Source organism: Sesamum indicum, linkage group LG11 (genome assembly GCF_026168435.1).
Source record: "Sesamum indicum cultivar Baizhima isolate 11 linkage group LG11, ASM2616843v1, whole genome shotgun sequence".
NCBI classification, from domain to species: domain Eukaryota; kingdom Viridiplantae; phylum Streptophyta; class Magnoliopsida; order Lamiales; family Pedaliaceae; genus Sesamum; species Sesamum indicum.
This window is the reverse complement of record NC_142667.1, coordinates 8,189,306-8,215,241: the sequence shown is the minus strand read 5'-3', so window position 1 is coordinate 8,215,241 and position 25,936 is coordinate 8,189,306. Positions and strand designations below refer to the sequence as shown.

The 25,936-nt window shown below is 31.4% G+C and overlaps 2 protein-coding genes across 3 annotated transcripts; both read left to right on the top strand.

The window, feature by feature from the left end:
• The first annotated feature begins 9,831 nt into the window (after positions 1 to 9,831).
• Positions 9,832 to 13,326, top strand: LOC105173405 (putative xyloglucan endotransglucosylase/hydrolase protein 30). Its single transcript, XM_011095127.3, has 4 exons — positions 9,832 to 10,143; positions 10,808 to 10,908; positions 11,097 to 11,305; positions 12,659 to 13,326. The coding sequence occupies exons 1-4, from the start codon at positions 9,960 to 9,962 to the stop codon at positions 13,182 to 13,184; spliced, it is 1,020 nt and encodes a 339-aa protein (XP_011093429.1). The 5' UTR covers positions 9,832 to 9,959; the 3' UTR covers positions 13,185 to 13,326.
• Positions 13,327 to 15,505: 2,179 nt separating this feature from the next.
• LOC105173403 (protein transport protein SEC23 C) lies at positions 15,506 to 25,382 on the top strand. 2 transcript variants are annotated; one of them, XM_011095126.3, is made up of 14 exons: positions 15,506 to 16,077; positions 16,507 to 16,785; positions 17,115 to 17,288; positions 18,041 to 18,202; positions 19,566 to 19,708; positions 20,019 to 20,094; positions 20,173 to 20,348; positions 20,456 to 20,537; positions 21,169 to 21,246; positions 22,215 to 22,376; positions 22,593 to 22,856; positions 23,336 to 23,440; positions 24,496 to 24,660; positions 24,925 to 25,382. In XM_011095126.3, exons 1-13 carry the CDS (start codon positions 15,613 to 15,615, stop codon positions 24,634 to 24,636), a joined length of 2,307 nt encoding a protein of 768 aa, XP_011093428.1. In that variant the 5' UTR covers positions 15,506 to 15,612; the 3' UTR covers positions 24,637 to 24,660; positions 24,925 to 25,382. The 2 variants fall into 2 exon arrangements, with proteins under 2 accessions (XP_011093428.1, XP_011093425.1); XM_011095123.3 differs by having other exon boundaries at positions 15,507 to 16,077; positions 24,886 to 25,382.
• Positions 25,383 to 25,936: the final 554 nt, after the last annotated feature.

Sequence of the window (25,936 nt, the reverse complement as noted above, 5' to 3'; positions counted from 1 at the left end):
TTACAGCAGGTTTGGTTTTTCTGTTGTGTGTCTCTCTACCCAACCAAACAATCCATATCCCACTCATGTTCTTGTGTTGGTTTTAGATAAAAAACTATGGTGGCAAGGCAACTATTTAGGTGTGGTCGGTTGTCGCTTAGTTTGCATTGGGGCCCCCTACCCTCATGGAATACAGGTGAGTACATACATATATTCCTATTCCACTTGCACAAACCTCCCACTTTCATGCACTTTTTATTGAATTATAATAATAAGAATAATACCAACGAGTTGTTGGCCCAATAGTAAGTGAATTGGATGTAAGACGAATTTCTGTTAATAAGCAAGAATTTGAAATTTTAAAGTTATACTTGTATGGATAAGTTTAAATTTTTAGCTCCCATCTTGAAAAAATTGAAGGGTTGCGTTCGAAATTTTAAAATCACACTTATTAAAAAAAGGTTTAATTTTTTGACTCTCATTTTGAATACGGAGACGGATTCTTGTCAATAAGCAAGGGTTCGAAATTTTAAATGTCACACTTATTGAAAAAAAAAATATTTTTTTGGCTCCTATCTTGAATAAGATGACGATTCTTATGAATAAGATAAAATTCGAAATTTTTTATATATTCTTAGGAAGGAAGTGGTTGATTTGGTAGGACCCACAGACAGACCAATTCTGATTGGACCGAACCCCATTTCTTTTTCTTTCCTTTATATATATATACATATTTATTTAAATCACTCCTCACTCTTCTCCACTAAACATTCTTAAATTTTGTTAAAATAATCAATAGTCAGAGGACTGATTGATCGTCTAAATTAATAAAGATGTCGTTTTGGAGGAAAAGAATGGGTATATTGAATTTAATTTTGATGAAAACGCTTCCGAATACACGGAGTTATATTAAGGCAACATTTAAAAAAAAAAAATTGTAATCAATCACGGAAAATTGTAATTTTAGTCATGTAACTTAAGAGAATGACATATTTAGTACTATACGAATTAATTTTTACAATTTAATCCTGTAATATTGTAATTTTGATAATTTTAGTCCTTTTTCGGCCAACTTGCAGAAAATTGTAATTTTAGTCCTGCAAATAAATTTATGTGGGACTAAAATGCCAATGCCCCCTATGTTGCGAAAATAAAATTACAATTTAATTGAGATATGTGCAAATTACATGTAATTATTCGATCAAATTAGCCAAAAAATGATGAAAATTGCTAAATTATTAAAATTACAGGACTAAATTGCAAATGTCAATTCGTACAGAATAAAAAAATGCCATCCCCCATAAGTTACAAAACTAAAATTGCATTTTTCTTAGTCACATAATAAGTCCAACAATATTTATTATGCGATTAATCGCTTATTTAAATTGTACATTAATCACAAAATAAATATAATTCAAATCAAAACCATACTTATATAAATATTGAGTCCAATTCTTTTTCATATTCAATCTTATATTGTTGAGATGTATATATACACATAAATTCACAACATCTTGAGAACAGGTGAAATGAAATTTGCTACTGGGGAGTTATTTGGATAATTTTAGTCCCAATTAATTGTTTTTGTTAAAAAAAAAAAAAGCTAGGTTGCTTAGAGATCATGTAAGTGTTCATTAAACAAGAATAAATTATGAAAAAAGCAATAAGGGGGGTGTCTGCAAAAATTAAATTTAAGTACTTTTAACTTTTGTTAAAAATAAGAATAAATTACAAGTATCTCCTCTTATATTTGATATAATTATAAATATTCCTTCGTTATTTAAAAATTATAAATACCCCTCAAATAAAAAATAGTTATATAGCTTCTCGACAGTAAAATGGACATTACTACTTTACCTTTACTGATTTTTTTTAAAAATTAGAAAAATATTTGAAATAATATAAAAAATTCGATGGTGGGTAAAAATTCTTTTATAGGGTATATTAGTATATAAAAATATTTTAAAAATTATAAAATATATATATAATTATAATTTATAATTCAATAGGACATTTTGATTTAGTTTGAAGGCTAACTGAATGGGCTCGTTGTTAGATGTACGTTAAGATTAGGAGGTATTTCTAATTTTTCAAATAACGAGGAGATACTTGTAATTATGTCAAACTTCAGAAGGGGTGATTGTAATTTACCCTAAAAATAAATTGAATGAACGTAGTTGATTTATAGTTTATAGTTTGAAATTGCTTAAATTGAGTTCATTTAAATTAAAAAGTTATAAAAATTATCCCCACCAACTCGTAGTTTATAAACTTGGACTAACAAACGGATTGATTTATTATTTTAAATCATATGTCATCTTCTATTCCATATAACATATACATATCATATATATAAAATCTTTTTCTAAGTTAAATACATGATATCATCTTTATACATATAGCGTGTACGTATTATACGAATCTATACTAATATAGAAAGTAAAATATACTTTTTACTCATAAACGACGGTTTATAATATCACTGCACCAATATTTTTGTTGTGCATGATACTACCTTTAAATTAATTTTATTTTCTTTTTTGTTAAATATAATATATTGGATTATATATTTTATTTTTATTTATAATATATTTTAAAATATAATAAATTATTTATATAAAATAAAAAATACAACATAATTTAAAATTAAAAAAAATTCAATATAAACAAAACTAGACGTTGCTTCTTTCCCGTTACTATGTTCTTTTTCTTCTTGTTCTTGTTTTCTTCCACTTGTTATTTCCAGTATGTGTTTTGTGTGTAAACAAGACCTAATCAAACAATGACACGTATATAATAATAATAATAATAATAATAATAATAATAATAATAATAATAATAATCTTGATATATATACATATATATATATATATTTCCATGATCATCATTAGTTAAAATATTTGGTGAAGACGGCGGACAAAAGCAACTTCCGGCCCCCACCAATCATATATGTCTGCATTTTGCCACATAAATTCAACAACGAACATAAATACTATGATTCATATAAAATTCAAGAAATGATGAGAGTTTCTTGCTGGACTGCCTAATTTAATATTACATTCTAGTTCTAAATCAAGAGTTTAAATTATTAAAAAAGATATTATTAGTTGACTAAGCTTGGATTCGAACCCCATCAATATATAAAATATTATTTTATTTTAATAATATATATTGATTAGATATATTTATCTGATATTGATGATTAATATATAATTAGTATTGTTGTTGGTAGTTGTCGGATATTGATATTTGATATTGATTATTGTAATTGGCTTAATAAAAAGATGAATAGTTGTTCATTGCTTTCACTTAAAAAAAAAATTCTTGATCATTTAATATCAACATCTTAACATGTTATTACATACAAAAGCTGCACGCAGAACATTTCTTTTTATGAATAGGTGGCAATAAAATTCGAGCTCGAAACATCTTATTCGACCTGACTCGGTTGGAACCATATTAAACGATCATCTCATAATCTAAAAGTTTAAACTGTTAGAGTTTAACAACGGCCCTAATAAGCAATTGATCTATTGTAATTCGCTCGAGATTATTGTTAGTAGAAAATCGATCTTGAACAATGACGGATCCAAGATAATTTTCCGACCACGTGGATCTTGTAATACATTCTTTTCATATTATTTTTTTTACACATTTAAAATCTAACTAAATTCAATTCCTTGACATTGCTTGCCCTTCAATTATTCTAAGAGAATCATAGTGAAGTATGTGTGTATATATATATATATATATATATATATATAGGGAAGGGATAAATGATGGAAAGATTGATGATTTTGAGTATCTTTGCTTGTGAGTTTTATTTATGGCTGAATTGTAGTTGTTGAGTTGGTATAACCACTTACACATTATTTCTTTTATTTTGTGACAACAAAACATCAGTAGGCAAGTTGTTGTGCTTGCAATTAAATACAGAGAGCATACTGTATTTATATATGTATATATATATATATATATATATTTCATTTTATCGGTATTGTCTTAACCTAGTAGTTAAAATTAGTATTGCATGAACAAGTTTGAAATTATGGGTTCGAGTCCACTGGATGTGTGGGTATTCGTTTCACTTTATATAAGTTTTTGTCCCATTTTATGTGAGTTATTGTAAGTTGTTTGTACTTAGTTACTTGTTGAATCGATACAATTTGTCTACAGATTCTAGTCATATTGATGTGTTATTCAAATATAATATATATATATATATATATATACATTTATATTATACGTATACTATAGATATAGCTGTAAATGATTTGAGTTGAGTCTAACACATCATTGCTCAAACTCGTTATAAACTTTTACTGAGCTTCAAACATTGCTTTTGAATTTTGTTTGACTATTGATCTAATCGAATTCAAACGAGTTTTAATTGAATGGAACACGAGTCGAGATTAGTAATTTGATATTTTTAGGTACATTTTATTAATTTCACACTAATTGAATCGAACTCTAGTGGAGCTCGAATTTTTTTTACCGAACAAAACATTTTGTTCAAGTTTGATTTGTTAAAATTAACAAATCGAGTCCAAACGAAGTTTTTTTTATTGATCGATCTCAGTCGAGTATCGAATAGTTTAATATATATTTCCGACCCTAATTTACTGCCGTATATATTTGGTCCGATTAATTTAAGTTTATTAATTGTGTTATTTGCTCTTCTGAATACATTAAATATGATTTTATTTCATGAATCCGATTTTTTTTCCTTTATAAAAGTTTCTTTAAGTAATAATATATATACATTAAAAAAGAAATTATTTTGTGTACTATCTATAATAATAAAAAATTTAAAAATTATGATAAATAAATATTACCTATCATGGTTACACACAAAGCTACTATGAAAATTTAAATTTTGACCAAATTTAATTGATGTTACGGTCAAAACATCTGTCATGATTTTTAGCTATTGCCAATATTTTGGACCTTTCAGCATCAACTGCAAAAATAATGGCTAATACCCATTCCGTCATGCCAATGAGGCCTTGCTCAGTGGACGAAATTGAGGTCATGGGTTTGAATCCCACTATTGCGTGCAATGTTTTTCTACTGCATAATAGGTATTGTCTACTGTAATAGTATGTATTATTTAGATTTTATTTATTTAATATTGTTAATCAGAGTATATAATTGTTGTTCTTGTTTTTGTTAGGTATTGATATTTACATGAATGATTGTAATTGAGTTATTTCAATTAATAGTAATTCATCGCTTCAAATTAAAAAAAAAAAAAAAAAAACCCATTGCGTCTTGCGACTAATTAGTATTCACCATAATTTTTTATTCTTTTTATTATGATAAATAACCACTGCAAAAAATCATATGTTTTATAGTAATTATATTACTAATCTTCACCACAGTTAAAAGTTATAAGAATTACTTTTTCTGTAATTCTATCTGAATCACATGCTAAGGTGAAAGTAATTCAAAACCTTATTATTTGCTTGAGTAATTTTATATTATTTCTGTTTGTGAAAAGTATTATTTTAGTCCGTTAAATATGGCTAATTTTAATTTTAGTCTGATAACTATGTTTATTTTTGTTTAGGTCCAATAACTTACGAAATTGCTTACTTGTAGTCCTCTGGCAGATTTTCGGACAATTTTACCCCTATGAGTGCATATGAACTAAAACTGTCTTTCAAAAGTTGCATAGGAGTAAAATTATCCGAAAATCTGCCAGAGGACTAAAAGTAAGCAATTTCGTAAGTTATTGGACCTAAACAAATATGGGCGTAGTTATCGGAGTAAAATTAAAATTAGGCATAATTAACGGACTAAAATGATACTTTTCCCTTTCTGTTTTGTTTCAACTGTTTTTGTAGTAAAAAGTACACTCTTTTTTCAAAAGTAAAATTTTATAAATACACACTACAAAAATGACTTGATAACAATGAAAAAGTATTAGCGCCGAGCTAATTAGCAAGTAAAATTTTCGTTACTAATATACATTATTTAATACAAGATTTTACTTGCTAATTAATGAATTTAGCAAAAAAATTAACTTGCTGAAGAATTCAACAACGAATTATTTAAAATTTATATTAAATTAACAATGTAGATTATCAATGAAAATTTTACTTATTAATTAATTCGGTGCTGATTTTAACATTAAATTTTATCGTAGCTATTGAGTCCGTTTCTTGTAATGAAACTCATTAGGTAAGTTGCATTGAGACCCCCTTAGGAAATATATTTACAATTTTATAAAAGACGAAACCTATTTATGTAATTAGATATAATTTCAATGCACATGGATATGATTTATCCTAAAATTATACAAAATCTGATTGTATGTATATAAGTAATTGAGTAAATTACATTTTTTATCCCATAAGTGGATCTCTTTTTAATTTTGGTCCCGTACTCTGGTTAATTTTGGCTCCAATTTCCTTAAATAGTAGGAAGAAGGTGTAATAGTTTTTCCCACCAAGTTGTTGTATTTTCCCTCTACACTTACCAGCCACTGATGGAAATAGCAGCTGCCATTAGGAAATTGACGAAAAATCCTCTTGTGTCCTCAAATTGAAAAAGAAAAGTACATATGGGACTCAATGTGCGAATTAATCAGAGTAAGAGACCAAAATTAAAAAAAAATTTACTTATGGGACCAAAAATATAATTTAGCCTAAGTAATTCATAAAAACAAAGAAATTAAACATCAATATCATGGCAACTCAATCCAAATTAGCATGACAACTGTCCTTGAGTAAATTATAAATAAATTACCTAATTATTAATACATTATTTTTTTAATAAAAATAAAAAAAGAAATTATTCCTCTTGTCAGCAGCAAGCCAGAATCAGCATTTTAATTAGGTCAAACCTAGAAAAGGGATTTCCCCAAATTAAATGTAATAAAAATTGTGGCAAGTTGCATGCAGTGGTAGTGTAGGCACATGGACAGATGGTTTTGCTCATAATTAATTAATTAATTAATTATGATCACAACCCTATAATTAATTAATTGTTCTTCAATAAGTCAGCATGATTAAATTTTTAACATACACAAATTAATTAATTAAACCATAATCACACTAGTAATTAATCATCAATTTGAATAAATAATATTGGCCAAAACTTATTATTCAATATAAGGTGGGGGAGTTTTCAAATATTTACTCAATAATATATAATTAAGGTTGAGATTCAAATAATATATTTATTCTCTATGGGATAGCCAAGTGGTGTCGAGCTCAGAATTTTCTACTGAATATCTTAAATTTGAATTCTGAATGGTTGCATGAGTAGTAATCATGATAAAAAAATATATATATTTTTTTTCACATTATAAATTACAGAAATTTAAAAATTATAAAAAATCAATGATATCTAATCATAGTCAAATAAAATTAATACGAAAACTTAAGTTATGATCACGATTAATTAATATTATCTATAGTTTTACCTAGGTAAAGATACAATTTAGTTTTCTAACTTATGGCAGGTGAAATTTTTTATCCTGCACGAATTAATTTTCTTGTTTTGGTCTTGTAATTTTAAAAGTTTGGTAATTTTTAATCATTTTTGATCAATTTGATCGAAAATTGCATCTAACTTACACATGATCAAATTAAATTGTGATTTTACACAACAAGAAAATGACCTAATAACTATAGAAAAATTTGATGCTAAAATCAGTGCTAAACTAATTAATAAGATTTTTGTTGCTAATCTATATATTTAATATATATTTTATATAATTTGTTGCTAAACTCGTAGCAAGAAAATTTTTGTAGCTAAATTCATTACCAAGTAAATTTCTTGTATTTAAATAATATAGATTAATTAGCAGCAAAAATTTTACTTTCTAATTAGCTCAATGCTAATTATTTTATTTGCTATTAAGTCATTTTCTTGTAGTGTTCAGTCCTATAACTTAGAAGGAATTGACATTTTTCGTCCTGTATGAATCAATTTATAGGACTAAAATCGTAATTTAATTGGAAAAAAAAATCACATTTTGAGTCCCATAAATTAGGCTCTTTTTTAATTTAGTCCCATTTACTACGATTTTCTTATATTACATTTCATAAGTTAGAAATTTTTTATTTTTAGTCCTCAGATGACTTTTATGTTCAATAAGAATTTCCCGTTACTTATTAGATGTGTTTGAACTAACGGCCCAGTGACTTTTTCATTAATTATTGAATGAAAAAATTCTATGGGAACTAAAAATGATAACATTTTAAATTTATGGGATGCAATTTAATAAAATCATAATAAATGGGACTAAATTGTAAAAGACCCTAATCTATATATATACATATATATATGGGACAAAAAATGCGATTTTTTCTTAATTAGGTCATGTACAAATTACATTCAATTTTCTGATCAAATTGGTTGGAAAATAACTGAAATCGCCAAAATTTTAAAATTACAAAATTAAATTGCAAAAATCAATTTGTACAAGACCAAAAATATCAATCCTCTAAATTATATGATTAAAATTATATTTTTTCCTTTTATCTGTCGCCAAACTATTTATTATAATTTTTAGATATAACTAATATTTTAATTTTTCTTATAAAAACAACTTCTAATAATCATTACACAATTTTAATTAATTAACATTGTTGGTGATTTTTTTTTATTTTTAATTATGATAATCATCCATTACCATATATTCAGAAAAAAAATAAAACAAAATACCAATTTGAAAAATCATATTGTGGGGTGGGGGGAATTATTAGGTGGAATTTCTTAGGATTGGGTTTCCAAATTTTCAACGATCGATCGATTGATGTTTAAAGTTTAAACTCATAATCACAAATTATTGCTTTCTGGTCCTTCTCCTTTTGTCCAATCTGAGAACCACATTCTTTAGACCTAACCATAGAGCTCATATATTATTTTATTTATTTATTGTAATTATTAATTAATGATCAATATTAATTCATGTTTGATTGATATAAATATACAAAAAAATTTAATTTATTTTTTGAAAGGTTATGGATTAATGATGTAATGAATCGTACTAAAATCAAATTAACATAAAATAATTAAAAATTATGTAGTATCTTGAATAGAACATCCTTAATCAACACCAAACAACGCCAAGGAGAGGAGCCATCCAATGATAAAAACGCGTATATTTTTCTTAGTTTGTACGTTATATATATATATATAGGTCCACGCGGCGCTCTTTTTTGTTAGGTTTGTTATTCTTTAGTTTCCATCTTTATGTGCGAAACTTTTTAGGACAGAATAATTTGATCCAAATTTATTTTTCGTATCAAATTCAATTAATTATATAATAAATATAATTATATTTAACTTTGTTTGATTATTCTCATTAAAGAATCAACAATCCATAACAAGTATATATATATATATATAAATAAATTTATTTTTGATTAGTTTCAACCAAATCCAAATTAATTAAAATTTTCCGACCAAAGAAAGTAGGTAAATTATAATTACAATTAATTATTACTAGGAAATATGGTACACTCAATTTATATGGAAAATAGGGACGAAAATTAATAAAATCCTAAGTGAAAAATAATGGAAAGGTAGAATAAAAAAATGAGATATTCTAAGAACTCCACATTTGCTGTACCAAATTAGGGTTAGTAAATTTTTAGGGATTGGTGAGGTAAATTTTAAAAAGGTTAAAGATACTTTTGGAATTCCATATTTTTGATACACCAAATTAGTTATTTTTGGGGGGCTTATGATTAATTTAATAGTATAAATGATAACTTTATCTTTTCATAATTTCCATAAATGCCCCCACCTAAATGAACTTTTCCTTATGTCCACATATTTAGACACTCTTTCTCTCTCTCTCTCTCTCTCCCTCTCTCTCTCACACACATACACACTCTCTGTCTCATATACATATATATATATATATATATATATATATATATACTTCACATTACACTACATATATATATAGTACATAAGAGCGATGAGAAAACAAGAATAGTTGCAACTAAGTAGCTTTAATTATGTATATGCTTAGAAGTTGTCTGCTAATATTTCTACTTCTCCATGTACTATGTGCTGCTGCCGCCTTCATCAACATATCCGCCACCCCTTTCACCAAAGGCTTCAGCCCTCTCTTTGGTGAATCAAACGTCTTCCCCTCCGCCGACGGCCGTTCTGTGCAACTTCATCTCAACCAATATACAGGCATGCATCTTCAACTACACACACACACACACACACATACATATATATGTATGTGTGTGTGTGTGTGTATAGTTACATCTCTTTTAGCAGAAACTGTATTTTATTGATTGATTCTTGAAGGATTTTGGCCCTTCTTCCCCATCTTGATCTGTTTTCATATGTTTCTTGGGGTGATGATGATTATGATCATGCATATATATATATACACACATGTGTGTGTGTGTGTGTATACGTGCACACATCGATCTCTTTTAGCAAAAACCCTGTTTCTATTGATCTTGAAGTTCTACCCCACCCTTCTTATCCAACTGTGATCAGTTTTAAGTTTATAGAGGTGATTATGATTGTGATCGTGTGTTTATACAGACACTCACACATACACACACATGCGTGTGTGTGTATTCATCCCTTTTAGCAGAAACTGGTGGTTTTTAAATATTGATTCTTGAAGTTTTCTTGCCCTTCTTATCGATCTTCAATTTTCTGGGGGTGATTATGACTATATATATATATATGATCATCCATACACACACAAACACGTGTGTGTGTGTGTACGCATCCCTTTTTATCAGAAACTGCTAGCTTTTTATCGATTCTTGAAGGTTTTTCTTGCCATTCCAACTTGTAACAGTTTTCATTGAGTATCTTCATAATCTCTATACAGGCTCAGGGTTCAAATCCTCAGACCTATACAGCCATGGCTTCTTCAGTGCCAAAATCAAGCTACCTTCCAACTACACAGCCGGCATCGTGGTCGCCTTTTACGTATGTATCTATATCTACATCTATCTATCTATCTATCTATATATATATATATATATATCACACTCAAATTCGAGGTCCCTTCTTCCCAAATAATAATCATAATTCAAATAATAAACTTTTAGTTAGTACTTTTATTTGCTGCGATATATATAATCTTTAATTATGTGTGTGTGTATATATATATGCAGACAACAAACGGAGACATGTTTCGGAAGACACATGATGAACTAGATTTCGAGTTCTTGGGGAACATAAGAGGGAAGGCTTGGAGGTTTCAGACAAATATGTATGGGAATGGAAGCACAAGCAGAGGCAGAGAAGAGAGATATTACCTTTGGTTTGATCCCTCCAAACACTTCCATCGTTACACCATACTATGGACCACCAACAATATTATGTAAGTATTTTCCTTTTTTCCCTATTGTTCTTGCTATGAACAAATATTGGTTCGAGTCCGATTTTTTAAATTATCAGTGTAATATAATTATCATGTGATTGATATATAAATTTAATTAAAAGAGCGATCAGTCATAATTATATGTGCAGTAATTAATGCTGCAATGTATATGTAATGCAACAAGAGTCCCTTTTTCCTGCATTCCGCGTTATTGGAATTACTATTCCAACTAATTGTTTTTCAGTAAATAAATGAATTAAAGGGTAAATACGGATATTTAAAAATTAGTATGATAAAATATTTTTTTATTATTTATTATAGTAGAGATATTAATCGTATAAAATATTTTAGAAATGCATAAGTAATAGTAGATTTTAAACATTTGGCATGAGTACATAACTTAATATTAATTTAGAGAAACACACATGTATTTTTTGTCCAATAATTAGGGTGGGGTGTCATTTTTGGTCCACTCCAATTTTAATTTTGCCATTAAGCACAATAATTTTTAAAAGAATAACACCTTTCATTCAATTTTTGTTAAAAAATACCACTTTGCAGAAGAAAAAACAAAGGCACGTGCTTGATACATGACAACACCATTTTTCTGGCAAAAATAGCATTTTCTGGTAGAAATTGAACAAAAAATATGCTATTTTTTTTCAAATTATCGACCTCAATTGTAAAATATAAGTTGAAGTGGATTGAAAGTGTCACCTCCTGAGTATTATAGGATGAAAATGCATTTATTATTACAAAATAGAAAGTATATTAATTAATTGTGTGTTCTAGCCATGTATTGTTTTCAACATTCACATGTGTGGAAAATTAAAAAAAAATAAAAAAAAGTAGGGTAGGTATTTTGAAAAAATATTGAGAATGAGTCACATGCAAAGGGCACAAGTTGATTGTAAAGTTGGATGAATCATAGAAAAGTCTTTTGGTTTAATGAATGTTTTGGTTGTGTATTTGTGTGAACAAGAAGAAAAATGTTGTCCTTGTCAACTTTAGCATAATTAGGTGATGAAGTCATATGATGGAACCATGGCAATACCATGCTTTGTTATTGGAGCATACAAATAAATTTAATTAAAACTATTATTACATTGTTTAATATTTATGACCAATATGCTTTGACTTTAAGGAATTCATTTTGAAATGGTAATTATGATCATTTTTGTTCAAAATTTGACTATATGGAACTAAATTATTGAATTAGTGATAGGAAATTATATATGATTATCGCTCGATATGGTAGTGAAATAAATACTTAATATAAAAGTTATTTTTCAGTTATCAATGATTAGTTTTTTAATCAAGATTTTTTATTGTATGTTTTTTAATTATCTGCAGATTCTACATCGACGATGTTCCGATTCGGGAGATAGTACGGAACGATGCAATGGGAGCTGACTTCCCATCGAAACCGATGGCATTATATGCCACCATCTGGGATGCCTCGGATTGGGCTACTTCTGGCGGCAAATATAGGGCAAATTACAAATATGCCCCTTTCGTGGCGGAGTTTACTGATCTCGTCCTCCACGGATGTCCTACCGACCCACTGGAGGAGGTGGTAGCCGCCAGTTGTTCCGATAGAGACGATGAACTCACTAGTTCTGAGTTTGCTAGCATAACCCCTAAACAAAGGCTAGCTATGAAAGAGTTCAGGGGGAAGCATATTTATTACTCGTATTGTTATGATAGGTTAAGATATCCAGTGCCACCACCAGAGTGTGTTATTGATCCGACGGAACTGCAACAATTTAAGAACACTGGACGGTTAAAATTTGATGAGAAACACCATCAGCGGAGGTTCAAGAAAAGAAAAGGCGAAGTTTTAGGAGATAAGAGTTATGGAAATCAAGAGGATGTGTGATTAATTATACCCTAGCTCATGTATAGATACAACAATATTTTATTTCATTTTTTTCTTTAATATTTAAGTTAGGTATATAGTTCTTTGTGGGGAGATTTGTAGTAATGAGTTTAATAGATTTACTAGCTAGCATTATTCTTTAGATTGTCTGTCTAGTTAGATACAAAAGTGGTGTGCCATGATTTTATTCAAGGAATAAAATTATAATGAAGTTTAAAGAATTTTGAAAATAATGGAAAATGTGATATTTTATAATGTTGTTCTTTGAATTTATTTAGGGATCTCAAACGCCCTTGAATCTAATTTAACGTCCCAAGTTTATAAATGAATTTTTATTTTACAAAGTCGATCAGGGTTTGAAGTGGATCTTGTTCAAAATCCACTCTCGACCCTCGACCTGCACAATATTTGTAAATATATTGAATTTATTTTTTAATTTCTATAAATATATATATATATATTTATAAAATAGTTTCTTTAAATGCTAGTATCTTATTAAAAATTTATTAACAACAATCTTATTTTCTTTTTAATAATATATGATTAATTGAAGGAAAAGAAAATCTTAATCGATGTCTTTGGAACGAATTTGAGGCAACATGGGGAGGGCTGGGCTAGGACAGGGAGGAGCGGGTTTCGGCCAATTTCTACTAAACGGGAGCTATCGTGAGTAGGGGTGGCAACGAGTCAAGCTCGAACTCGATTCTGTAATTTCGAGCTCGAGCTCGAGCTCAAGCTGATTTTTATTTTTTTGTGTTTTGTTTTTATTATTATTATTACTATTATTATATTAAATTATGGAAATCACCAATTTTTACATGAATGTATAAGTATTAAAATAGATTATATAATATATGCGATATTATTATTATTGTTAGATTAAATAATGGGAATCACCAATTTTTTACATAAATTTATAAGTAATAAAATAGATTGTATAATGCATACGGTATTATAAATATACCAAAATATAGTATGAATTTCTAATTAATTATATACATATAAACTATTGATTAGTCTAGTAGTAATATAAATAGTAAAATGCAAAAAAAAAAAAAAATCATACTGAACAGTTTAAAGTTATAGAAAAGTATCAATTATATGAAATAATGTAATTGAAATATATAAAAATAATTTATAGTTGAAATTAATATATATTCACAATCTACAGTAAATTTATATATTTATAAATATTAGTATTACATTGATGTAACTATAATCTTATATTGTTGAACAACATGGGTTAATCGGACCATCAAAATTCGGATCAGACCGTTAGATATGATCAAACTTATAGAAAAATACACTTGGTAAAGTTTTAGACTTATTGGATATACGAATGTCAAGATATCGTATTCGAAACATAAGAATAATCATTGAAGTTGGTGTATCGTAGAATCAGACCATGTGATCTTAAATCAAACCGTCCAATATTTGATCTAATAGACACGGTCTTATATATATTTAAATTTGGTGTGAATCGAGTACCCAAATTTTAAGATATCGTAATTATTAATTAAATTTTTTAATCTCATTATATATATAATAAAATAATAATTAAAGTAATTAAATTTGTTCAACCATCACTATTATTATTATTATCATTATTTTTAGATTAATTCATAAAAATCACTAAGTTTTGACATAAATTTTTAAATAATAAAATAGATTGCATAATGCAAAGTATGTCTTATGATATAAATATAAAACTCAAAAATAGATAAAAAATCATAAGTGTATTACTTGTCAATTTAAAAAAAGTATAACGTAATACAAATATATATTACAATATAACATAAAGTTTATATATGTCATATTAAATAATTACAAAAAAATATTATAATTTACTAAATTGTTGATTAAATTTAGTTTTGCATAAAGATTAAATGTATAAATAAAAGTACTATAATTTATTATTATCCAAAATAAAATATATAATAATGCTTAATAATTATAGTATATGGTTAATTTTGATTATAAAATTGATCAAATATTAAATATATAAAAAAAATCAAAATTAAAAATATATAAAAAAATACACAAAAAATAAGACCAGTTCGCGAGCTAGTAAACAGACACAATTGAGCTCGAGCCGAGCTTGAATTTTTCGAGCTCGAGTCGAGCTCAAAATTGATCCGGCTCGCGAGATCCTGAGTACACCTGAATCTGCTTGAGACCCGTCCTATTGTCATTCCTATTTAGAGATGTAAATTGGGGTTATGATGGATTGGGCCATTCTTCGTTAGTGGGCCGGTCTACGAAGAACATTTGGGCCACCCAAAGTCCAACAAAATAATATAGATAGAGATTTTACAAATTTGATAATAAGTTACTGTAATTTTCGGAGTTTCCAAAATCACTGCACTGTGGTAAAGACAACTTCCGATCACCATACCACCGCCGCTGATAACCCAGCTCCGCTCGTCACATGGCGGAATTCCTTGACCTGGAGTCGCAAGACTCTGTCCGCATGCCGTGGAACGTCCTCCCTGGGACGAAAGCCGACGCCGCGAACTGCGTCATCCCGATCTCCGCTGTCTACACCCCCTTAAAACCCCTCCCCGCTGCCACCCCACTTCTCCCTTATTCCCCGCTTCGGTGCCGCAACTGCCGATCGGTGATCAGTCCGTTCTCGATCGTCGATTTCTCCTCCATCAACAAGATTTGGATCTGCAGCTTCTGCCTCCAACGTAACCACTTCCCGCCACATTACCAGTCGATTTCTGAACAGAATTTGCCGGCGGAGCTCTTCCCGCAGTACACTACGATTGAGTACGAGACTACTGCTCCACATGAGAAGGCGCAGGCTGGGAGTAGTAACGTTTTCTTGTTTGTCGTGGACACTTGTGTTATTGAGGAGGAATTAGGGTTCTTGAAATCCGCTCTGTTGCAGGTTTGCTAGTCATTCTTGGGATGGATACTTAACTTAGCTGGTGTCGTGGTGCAGCTTGTTATAACCTGATTGTTGATTAAATAATGTAGTTGGGCACAACTATCGAAATAATTTATATTCAAGACTCGGTTTTTCTGATGACTTGATGCCCGGCTAGGTTTTCTGATTATTGGCGCTGTTACTTAACAGATTAAGAGATTGTTCTGATTGTGGACTACTGGAAACTTGATTGGGGATTATTGTATTTAAAGTTTCAATACAGTTGGTGCCTTAAAAAATTCAAAATCTTTTTGTAATCAGTCCACATAATCAAAATATAATAGTTTTAATCTTTACAAGACAATAGATTAACTTGTATCAGTCTTCGTTTCCAAATTATTTGGATTTCTGGATCATGTAAATTTGTGTGATGGACTTGTATGAATGCAGGTCTTAGGAATGGTGCCTGAGAATTGTTTGATTGGATTAATTACTTTTGGGACATATGTGCATGTTCATGAGCTGGGGTTTGGCCAGCTCCCAAAAGTTCATGTGTTCAAGGGGACAAAGGAGGTCACTAAAGATCAGTTGTTGGAGCAGATGGGCTTCTTTACAAAAAGGCCGAGGCCAACTACGGGTGTCATTGCAGGAGTCAGAGATGGGCTGTCACAGGAGAGTGTTGCGAGGTTCTTGTTGCCTGCATCCGATTGTGAGTTCGTTCTAAATTCGGTATGGTTCTGCAGTATGATGTTGCTGAAAACTTTATCTACTGCTTACGGAGAACTACGTAATATGTTTTATGCTTGATAAAATGTCAATGTGGTACACCATCTGCACGTTTTTTCCATTTTCCTTTTCGCATTTGGTGTTTCGATTGAAATGTTTGTTTTGTACTTTTGGTCATAAGCTTTACTGCTGTTTATTGCAAATATGGTGCTAGTTAACGTGTGTTTTGATTCAAACTGATGATTGTTTCTTTTCCTTTCAGTTTGTCTAGTTGATGAATGAAATCTTCAACTTATGACATTTTCGTTTGCTTTTCTCCCCTTGTTTACAAGATTTTAGAGGAGCTTCAGAAAGATCCTTGGCCAGTGCCATCAGATCAACGTGCTGCAAGGTGTACTGGTACAGCTTTGAGTTTGGCTGCTCATTTATTGGGAGTATGTGTTCCTGGTTCGGGTGCTAGAATTATGGCATTTTTAGGTGGACCCTCAACAGAAGGGCCAGGCGCTGTAAGTTGACTTTCCTGCTCTTGAATTAGTTTCAGAATGTCACATTTCTAACAACTGCATCTGACAAAATTTCTCAACCTTTACTACATATCCGAAGGTTAAGACAAACCAAAGAATGACTCTATTTGATGCAAAATAGGGAAACAGGAAAATGACAATTATTTCCTGTAATACTTGAAATAATGCCTATAGAAACTCGCTGCTTGGTAAACACATGTATCAATTGAAGACTTTGATGACTCTACATCTTTTTGCATGTGTCCCTGGTCCTGATGGAGCAGGGGAGCCATGACAACTGATTTATGTAAATCACGAGAGACGTAGTATTGCTACCAAAATTTACTATACAATGATCCACAAAGATCTTTTTCACAGGACTCTGCTATATGTTCACCTATAAATATAATAACTCTTATCTCAGATTCTCTGCAGCACAAAATGTTCAGTAAGTTGCATCTGGTTTCTGCTTATTATAAGTATCAATTTGTTAGTTTAATCTCGTTAACAGGTCCCTTGATTATCCATTTTACTAAGGACTTAGCGCATTGGTTTTGATTTTGTCCTATTTAACTGGAAAAATAATATCTTACCCCATTGCTTTGCAATTTCTGAAAGATGCTCTTTTTGCCCTATGGCTACCAAGGCCGACAAATTGTTTGGGTATTGACCTATAAAATGTACTTTGAATGAGAAGCAGAACTGATTTCGATAGTGATAAGATTTTGCTGAAACAACTCTACTCTGATTTGCAGATTGTGTCTAAAAATCTGTCTGAACCTATTCGTTCACACAAGGATCTGGACAAAGATTCTGTTCCTCACTATCACAAAGCTGTGAAGTTCTACGAAGCACTTTCAAAGCAACTTGTTCATCAGGGACATGTGCTAGATGTTTTTGCTTGTGCACTTGATCAGGTACTGATACCTATATATTGCATGTTAGACAAAAATAATAGAATTACTGAATATATTGTTAAAATGTGATTTTCCCTTCATGCATGCAGTGATCTTCCGTGCTAGAATAGGAAGAGGATTCATATGAAACTAGTTTGAGTATTGAAAGCATGATGTAGCAGTGTGAAACATATATTCACAATGAAAATAAAGTGCTTGCCCTGCACCCTTGAATTAATTTCTTTCCTCCCCATGAGACCTCAGATATAGGTAAAAGACGCAACTGAGCTAAGGATAAACAACTGATTGGACCCATACATACATAAGGTAGTACAGTTGGTATATTTCTAGCATGAGCTTCGTTATTTACGTAATTTTAAAGATCATAAGCTCTTTAAACAACTCATAATTGCTTTAAGAAAACATTTTGATATTATTATAGGATTTTCTAAATATATCTTGCATGTTTATGGTTGTACCACTATGCTTATGAACTTTCTAACAATAAGTTTGTATGATGAGGAAAGGATGGGCTACATTTTTAACTCTTTTGGTGCAAATTAGATAAGGTAGGACTTTCTTTGGATTCCTGGAACTTTTTTTAATGTAATGCTCCTCCTCATAGAGCTTGGGGTTGGACTTGAATGATCAAGTTTTCAACATGAGCTTTCTCTAGTATTTGAGATTATTTACGGATCTTTTCCTAATTAAGAAAGACTCCGCTTTACTTTTTCCCCTTACCCGAACCAAAACAATGAGAAGAAATAAAAATGACCAGATCTAGTGTGGCCGTAGATGGAGTTGAAGGGTGGTGGTGGGCTGGTGTAGTTTGTTTTGATACATGGGTTAGAAATGACGGGGCCAGCTGATCTGGTAATGGATGAGAAATGGTGGGGGATGCTTATTGCTGATGAGGTTTGTTGGCTAACAGATGAATAGGCAGAAGATTATTTTACATCGAGGACTGGTTATGATGTAGTGCTGCCGGCAATGGTAGGTAGTGGTGACTGGTGAGACTGCCCTGTGGTGTTGTGGAGGCACTGACTGAGAGACCAATAGGATGATTGTGTGAGGGCAAAGTTAGTTTGTCTGCAGTAGGGCGAAAAATATCTACTATTAATCTTTTAAATTCTTCTTTTATTTATTAATCCAACATCTATGACATGTAAGAACCTATTTTAGAAATAACTGGAGGCCATGAGCTCTCCGACATCTATATTTGAGCTTGAGCTCTTGCCTTGAGTTTGAGCTTGAGCTTGAGCTCGACAGGCTGGATGTGGGTTTGTGAGCCTCCTGAGCTGGATTGATTTATTATATGCCTACTCAGTCTCTTATGCGCTTGTTAACAGCAATCCGCATGCTTTTTAATGCATGGTTTTACCAGGTTGGAGTTGCTGAGCTTAAAGTAGCAATTGAAAAAACTGGAGGGCTTGTTGTTCTAGCTGAAAGTTTTGGCCATTCGGTTTTCAAGGACTCTTTAAGACGTGTTTTTCAGTCTGGTGATAATGATCTGGGACTGTCATCAAAGTAAGGTTTGGATGGGCTTTTGTCTTCTTTTTTAGCATTTCTTTCCAGATAATCTGCTGAAATTGGTTAAGGATATACTAGTTTACAACTAAATCTTTTACTTCTCCAACCTTTGAGAATACTTTATCTATGCATACATACTGCCACAGCTTTCCTTAAATGGAAGTTCTTGACCATTTTGAAATTTGCACTCTATGGCTTTGTGATTGTGTGACTTTCATAGAGTCAGAGGGCATGATGCTTCTCTAGATCAATTTTTGCTTGACTATTTAGGACTTAGGAGGTCAGCTAAGTCATTTACTTTGTGCAGTGGTATATTTGAGATTAACTGCTCAAAGGATATCAAAATTCAGGGAATTATTGGTCCTTGTGCATCACTTGACAAGGTATGATCTCTTTACCTTATGATGGACCCTATCTGCTATACATCTGGTTGATTTCTAACAATTTCTAGCTTTGTGCAGAAAGGTCCTTTGTGCTCTGAAACTGTCATTGGCCAAGGAAATACCACGGCATGGAAGTTGTGTGGCCTTGACAAAACTACTTCTTTGTGTATAATATTTGATGTTATCAAGAAAGAGAACCCAGATATTATTGCTCAATCAGCTAACAACCAGTTCTTTTTCCAGTTTCTAACTTAGTAGGCATCTAACTTTTTTTACTTCTCCAACCTTTGAGCACACTTTGATTATTCATACACCTTTTCAGTGTGGAGTTTTTCTAAATTTCAGAAATATTCTTCTCCAGTTATCAGCATGGTAGTGGACAAATGAGGCTTCGTGCTACTACTCTCTCCAGAAGATGGGTTGCTGGACCTGGAATCAAAGAGGCAAGCACCTTTCTTGTTTCTTGTGTAATGATTTTCTTGTATCCTCGCTGATGTTTCATGAAATTGCACCTTTAGTTTATCCATCGTATTGTCCTTCTCAGAAGATTATTTTTTATGAATGGAGACTTAGTGCAAGTTTTTGGTGTAAGAATTTATGCTTATCAGTAACAGATTAGGAATAACCAACTTAATTAGGTTAGGTAGTGTTGGAAAACAGAGCAGTATATGTAGTTATATTTGATACTAGTTTTGGCAGCTGTTTTCAGTATCTCCTTCAGGCTTTTTTCCCCAATCCCATTCACAATCTGGATTGCTTTCATTCCAAGAATGAGGCAAGAGAAGAATTTTTTTCCTTCAATCTTCTCCCCTTACTTAAGTACACTTGTAAAATTAGTTGGTAATATCTAGTAAGTCCCTTAGATTCACCTTCATCCGTAAATTTGGCATGGTGCAGAATTATTAGTTAGGTAGACCCTTGCATACATATTAAAGGAGTGAGGAAATTTCTTCCTGAAACCCTTTTTTTATGCTAACTTTCTATTTAAGGAGATGTCATAAAGTTTATATTGCTTTCTTTTCACTCAATGCCACATACTGTGTGTAATTCATTTAATTCTGTTATATTCTGCAGGACCTAATATCTGGATTTGACCAAGAAGCAGCTGCTGTGGTAATGGCACGCCAAGTTTCTTTCAAAATGGAAACCGAGGTATTACACTAGACCTTTTTAGGCCAAGATGAAAACAGCTTATGCTACAGTATTAGGAAATGCTTTGTTTCAGAGTCAATCTTTATCTGCAAAAGCATAAGCAATTATGAAGTAGAGGTTCTGTTTGTTTTTTAAGTCTGGCACAGTATGAATGTCGGTGCCGTTGTATTGACTTTGATTAGTCTCCAATAACATTTCAATGAGATTATGTCTTAAGAAAGATTATAAGTAAATTTCGGGCTAAATCTTATCCAAACCTTAGACACAGATTACAAGTTAAGTTATTATTAATCAAAACCTACGATAGTGAACATTTATGTTTAAAAATTTGTGCTACATTTTCTAGCTTGATAAGTAGAGCATGGTTCCTTACTGGAGGATTGCATTGCACCTCTCATGAAGCTTGTTGAGTTCCGACTGTGGGCATTGTCTTTTCCTTTTCATTTTCTGGCACTTTGTTCCTGTTTACATTTTGTTTGATATTAAAGAAAATGATCATTTCCGCTCTGCACATTCCATTTGGTTCTTACAGTCTTATTAGATATAAAGTCTGGCAGTCATCCAATTGTGTTATTCAGACCACTATTTGCTTCTAGCATCATCATTGTACAAGTAGTGACTCTGTGTTGTCTTTAGTTCTCCGGAATATTAAATATAGCATTTGATGCTCCAACCTCTTAGTAACTACTGGATCTCAAGCATATAATTATTTAAGAGTTATGTAAGCATAGTCTTGGAGTTTTCTAATTATCAGCTCAAAAGTTGCACTGAGCTTTATTCTCATTAGCTATTGTGCTGGGTAGAAGAATATAGCTTATATCTTCTCTCTCCCTTGATTTAGTTGTGATTATGTGGTAAGCATGGGCATATTCTGTTGTCTTCTATATGGTTCTTGATATTTGCTTTCTTTACTTTGCTGTCCCTACATTGTGAATATTTTATTATTTAAAAGTTGATGTATTCTGCAGGCAGAATTTGACCCTATAAGATGGCTGGATAAATCGTTGATACATATTTGTTCACAATTTGGGGAATACCAGAAGGACAGCCCATCTTCTTTCAGTTTATCCCCTAGATTATCAATATTTCCGCAGTTCATGTTCCATCTACGCCGTTCACAATTCGTCCAGGTAAAACTGTAAAAACTATTTCCTTTCCTATAATCAAGTAGAAGTTCTGAAATAAAATGAGATCCACTTCAAATATATGCAACGCCATGAAGATAACTTTTACAATTGATGAAACAAATTAGAAAGTATCTTCGTTGCAATTCTCAGCACTACAACTTCGTAGACTGTTGTGTTTGGGAGGTTAAACCTTGCCTTGTTCTTATCCTTTTTATTCAGGTCTTCAACAATAGCCCTGATGAGACAGCATACTTTAGGATGATTCTAAACAGAGAAAACATTGCTAATTCGGTTGTCATGATTCAACCTTCCTTGATCTCCTACTCTTTCCAATCTGGACCAGAACCTGCTCTTCTTGATGTGGCTTCCATTGCTGCTGATAGGATCCTCCTTCTGGATTCATATTTCACTATTGTTGTATTTCATGGGTCTACTATTGCTCAATGGCGAAAAGCTGGATATCATGAACTGCCCGAACATCAGGTAATTCTGTTGCTCAGTGACAATAGCCGTCTGCTTACATACATGTATATGCAACTCGACTATAGTGGGAACTCGAAGTAAGTGTTGGTGACGTCGCTGTTCTCTGTTGGAAATTATGGAATGCCAGCACATAGGTAACCACTAGTATTAAACATCCCTCAACATGATCCAATTCCTGTCTTTCTCTCTCTCTGTATATTTACATACATGTCCCTGTTTCTTTGATTAAGAATATAACATTAAAGAATTTGGTACCGTGTCCATTTCAAGAAGAGCACGTGAATCATGCTTAAAATTACGTAATGCAGCCTTAAATCATTCATGATCCGGTTCCTTCTTTTCCAGAGCCACAAACTGGTCGATTGTCTCATTTTTGTTGAACGTAGTTAAGTTCCTGGCAAAGTCTAGGTCTAGGCATTTAATCAGTCGTATTTTTGCTCAAGTTGATAGTTATTTTATCAATTTTTCTCTTCTTGCAGGCTTTCGCTCACTTGCTACAAGCTCCACGTGATGATGCGGATGCCATAATAAGAGAGAGATTTCCAGTGCCTCGCCTTGTAATCTGTGATCAGCATGGTTCTCAGGTCTTTAATTCTCGGTTCTTGTAAAGAGCTGTTATAGGCATAATCAACATCTCTCTGCATTGCTGCTTTGTTTGCATGCCTTATTTTGCTGTTACTTGTGACTCTGCAATCGATTTAACTTACCAAACTTTACACTCTTTAGTAAATTTTTCATAGTTGCAACCAGCATTTTAAACTCCATGCTCTGAATTAATGGTATTATATGTATTCCCTTTTAAAGAATTTTCTTGCATGGGATTTAGATTATGTAGTTTCAAACTTTGTTTAGTACCTCCATTTGGATTTAAAATGAGACCTTTCTAGAGCTACTCTGTGTAGAGATACCTTGAAAAAGTGTACTCAAACATCAGAAGAATGGAGTCATTTTGAAGGTCTTAATGCAATCTATTTGTGGTTTTGAGGGCATTAGCAGTTCCATGCCAAACTGTACTAATGCTCCTGAATTGTTCCTCCATAAGGCAAGCACACTATTTTTGTGGTTAATCCTGCCATAAACAGGTGCCAGGTTTTGTCCTTTATCTAAATTCCCTAGAACTCTGTGCTCCCTTTCTCTTTTCCATTATCTCTTCTCCCCCTTTCCACTGTCACCATAAACAGGTGCCAGGTTTTGCCCTTTGTTGAAACATACTTGCATTTTGAGTGGGCTTGTAAAAAACTCCTCCTCAATAGTGTGAAGGATCATAGACCCAACTTTATTTTATTTAAAAATAATATTGGTAATCTTCCAATTTCTGCCTGTTGTTTGAGATGTCATAATTTGTTCGTTCATATTACAAATGAATTCCATTAGGCCGGGGGCGGGGAGTGAGGACTAACAGTGAAGAGTACCAGAAGTACTTGCAAAACAAGAAAAATTGCTTGTGAATCCCTCTTCCGAGAGAGAGTTTAAGGTTTACAGTGGCGATAACGGCCTGAGATGGCTTCATTCTGTTAGTTGGAACATGAAAATGTTGTAGTATAGTAGTTTCTGATATACATTGAACTTAATTGCTTTTAGGTTTTTTACATATCTGCAGATCATTCCATAATATGAAATAACGTTATAAAATGTCCAGGCCCGTTTTCTGCTAGCAAAATTGAATCCGTCAGCTACTTATAATTCAGATGGTGTGGCTCCTGGAGGTGATGTCATCTTCACTGATGATGTCAGCTTTGAGGTCTTCTTAGACCACCTTCAGCGCTTGGCAGTTCAATAAGATTGCTCTTAAGAACTTTGAGAGGTTAGACATCAGTTGTACAGTAATGCTTCTAAACACTCTTTATCTTAATTCTGTCTCCTCTTAGCGAGCATATATTGAAGGGGCTTGCAAGTGTTGTCGTGATCCTAATAATGTACAAACTCATCAGTTTGTTATGAACTGCAATTTCCTCTAATACTTGTTTCATCAATTTATTTTTTATTTTTTATTTTTTATTTTTTTTTGGCAACAACTGGCATTTTTTAGAAGGAATTGCTTAACCACTTGAGCGAGTTGACGCGACAGACTTACTCAAAGGACACACACACGCTTGGAGTGGGAGGCAGCACAGGGTGATATCTGCTCTGTTTTGAATGTGCGATCACGGCAGTCGGCGCCAGAGAAGTAAGACTAAAAGGCTTTTTCTCTTCAAGAAAATCTTGTATGTTGGTGCGTCTGATATGATGTAAAAGAAATATTGGTTTTTGTGTTATAAACATTCTATGCGGTTACTCATAGGAATAAGTATGCAATTATCCTGCTCGTCAGAGTCGAAGCTGATATACGAGCGAGCAATCTGTTTCCTGTTGTATTGAACAGCAGCTGATTCATATGTTGAATCTGGAAATTGAGTTTGAGAGAGGAAGATACTACTAGGGTTGAGTTTTAATTTTCTTTGCATGGCATTTTATGCAAATTTAGAGATGTGCGATGTTCGAAATGGTTACCCTTTTTACATTATATTTTTGTGTGGTTGATTTGTATTTGAGATTGTCATTGTTTAGCATGAACGGGGGAAGATGACATGTTGAAAGAGTGATTCATTTGTAGTTGATTTGATGCAAGAATGACAAATTACAATAATTAGGGGTGTGCATAAATGTTTGGAAAATTATCAATACTTGTGTGATTTTAATGTCCGTCTAATAATTAGCTCCATTGTTTAGGTTCTTGTTTCTTTTTTAGGATGAATTGATCAAAATGCCAATGTGGATTAAAAATTATAATTCTAGTTATTATTTAAATTTTTTATGTTTTTTATGGATAAGTGGAATAACTCTTCTTATAATTTTTAAAAGAAATTTCTTCCATTTTGTGCAATTTTTTTGTAAGTTTTTATTTTTTTTAAAAAAAATAAAAAATGTAATAATGGTTAAATTGATAATTTTATACCTTTATTCAAGGATTATATAATTTATCAAACATTAGAGAATATTTATATTTTATAAATAATGAAAGGGTATTCATAATTATGCTAAATTTTAAGAGAAATCGTAATTTATTCTTATAAAAATTTCATGGGTGTTTGAAAAATTAT

What these genes read in the sequence shown, in the direction of transcription:
- LOC105173405 (XM_011095127.3), top strand. Translation starts at nt 9,960, where the DNA reads ATGTATATGCTTAGAAGTTGTCTGCTAATATTTCTACTTCTCCATGTA. An exon ending in TCATCTCAACCAATATACAG is followed by an intron (nt 10,144 to 10,807) that starts GCATGCATCTTC and finishes ATCTCTATACAG; the next exon opens with GCTCAGGGTTCAAATCCTCA. An exon ending in TGGACCACCAACAATATTAT is followed by an intron (nt 11,306 to 12,658) that starts GTAAGTATTTTC and finishes AATTATCTGCAG; the next exon opens with ATTCTACATCGACGATGTTC.
- LOC105173403 (XM_011095126.3), top strand. Translation starts at nt 15,613, where the DNA reads ATGGCGGAATTCCTTGACCTGGAGTCGCAAGACTCTGTCCGCATGCCG. An exon ending in CAACAGAAGGGCCAGGCGCT is followed by an intron (nt 17,289 to 18,040) that starts GTAAGTTGACTT and finishes TCTGATTTGCAG; the next exon opens with ATTGTGTCTAAAAATCTGTC. An exon ending in GATCTGGGACTGTCATCAAA is followed by an intron (nt 19,709 to 20,018) that starts GTAAGGTTTGGA and finishes TACTTTGTGCAG; the next exon opens with TGGTATATTTGAGATTAACT.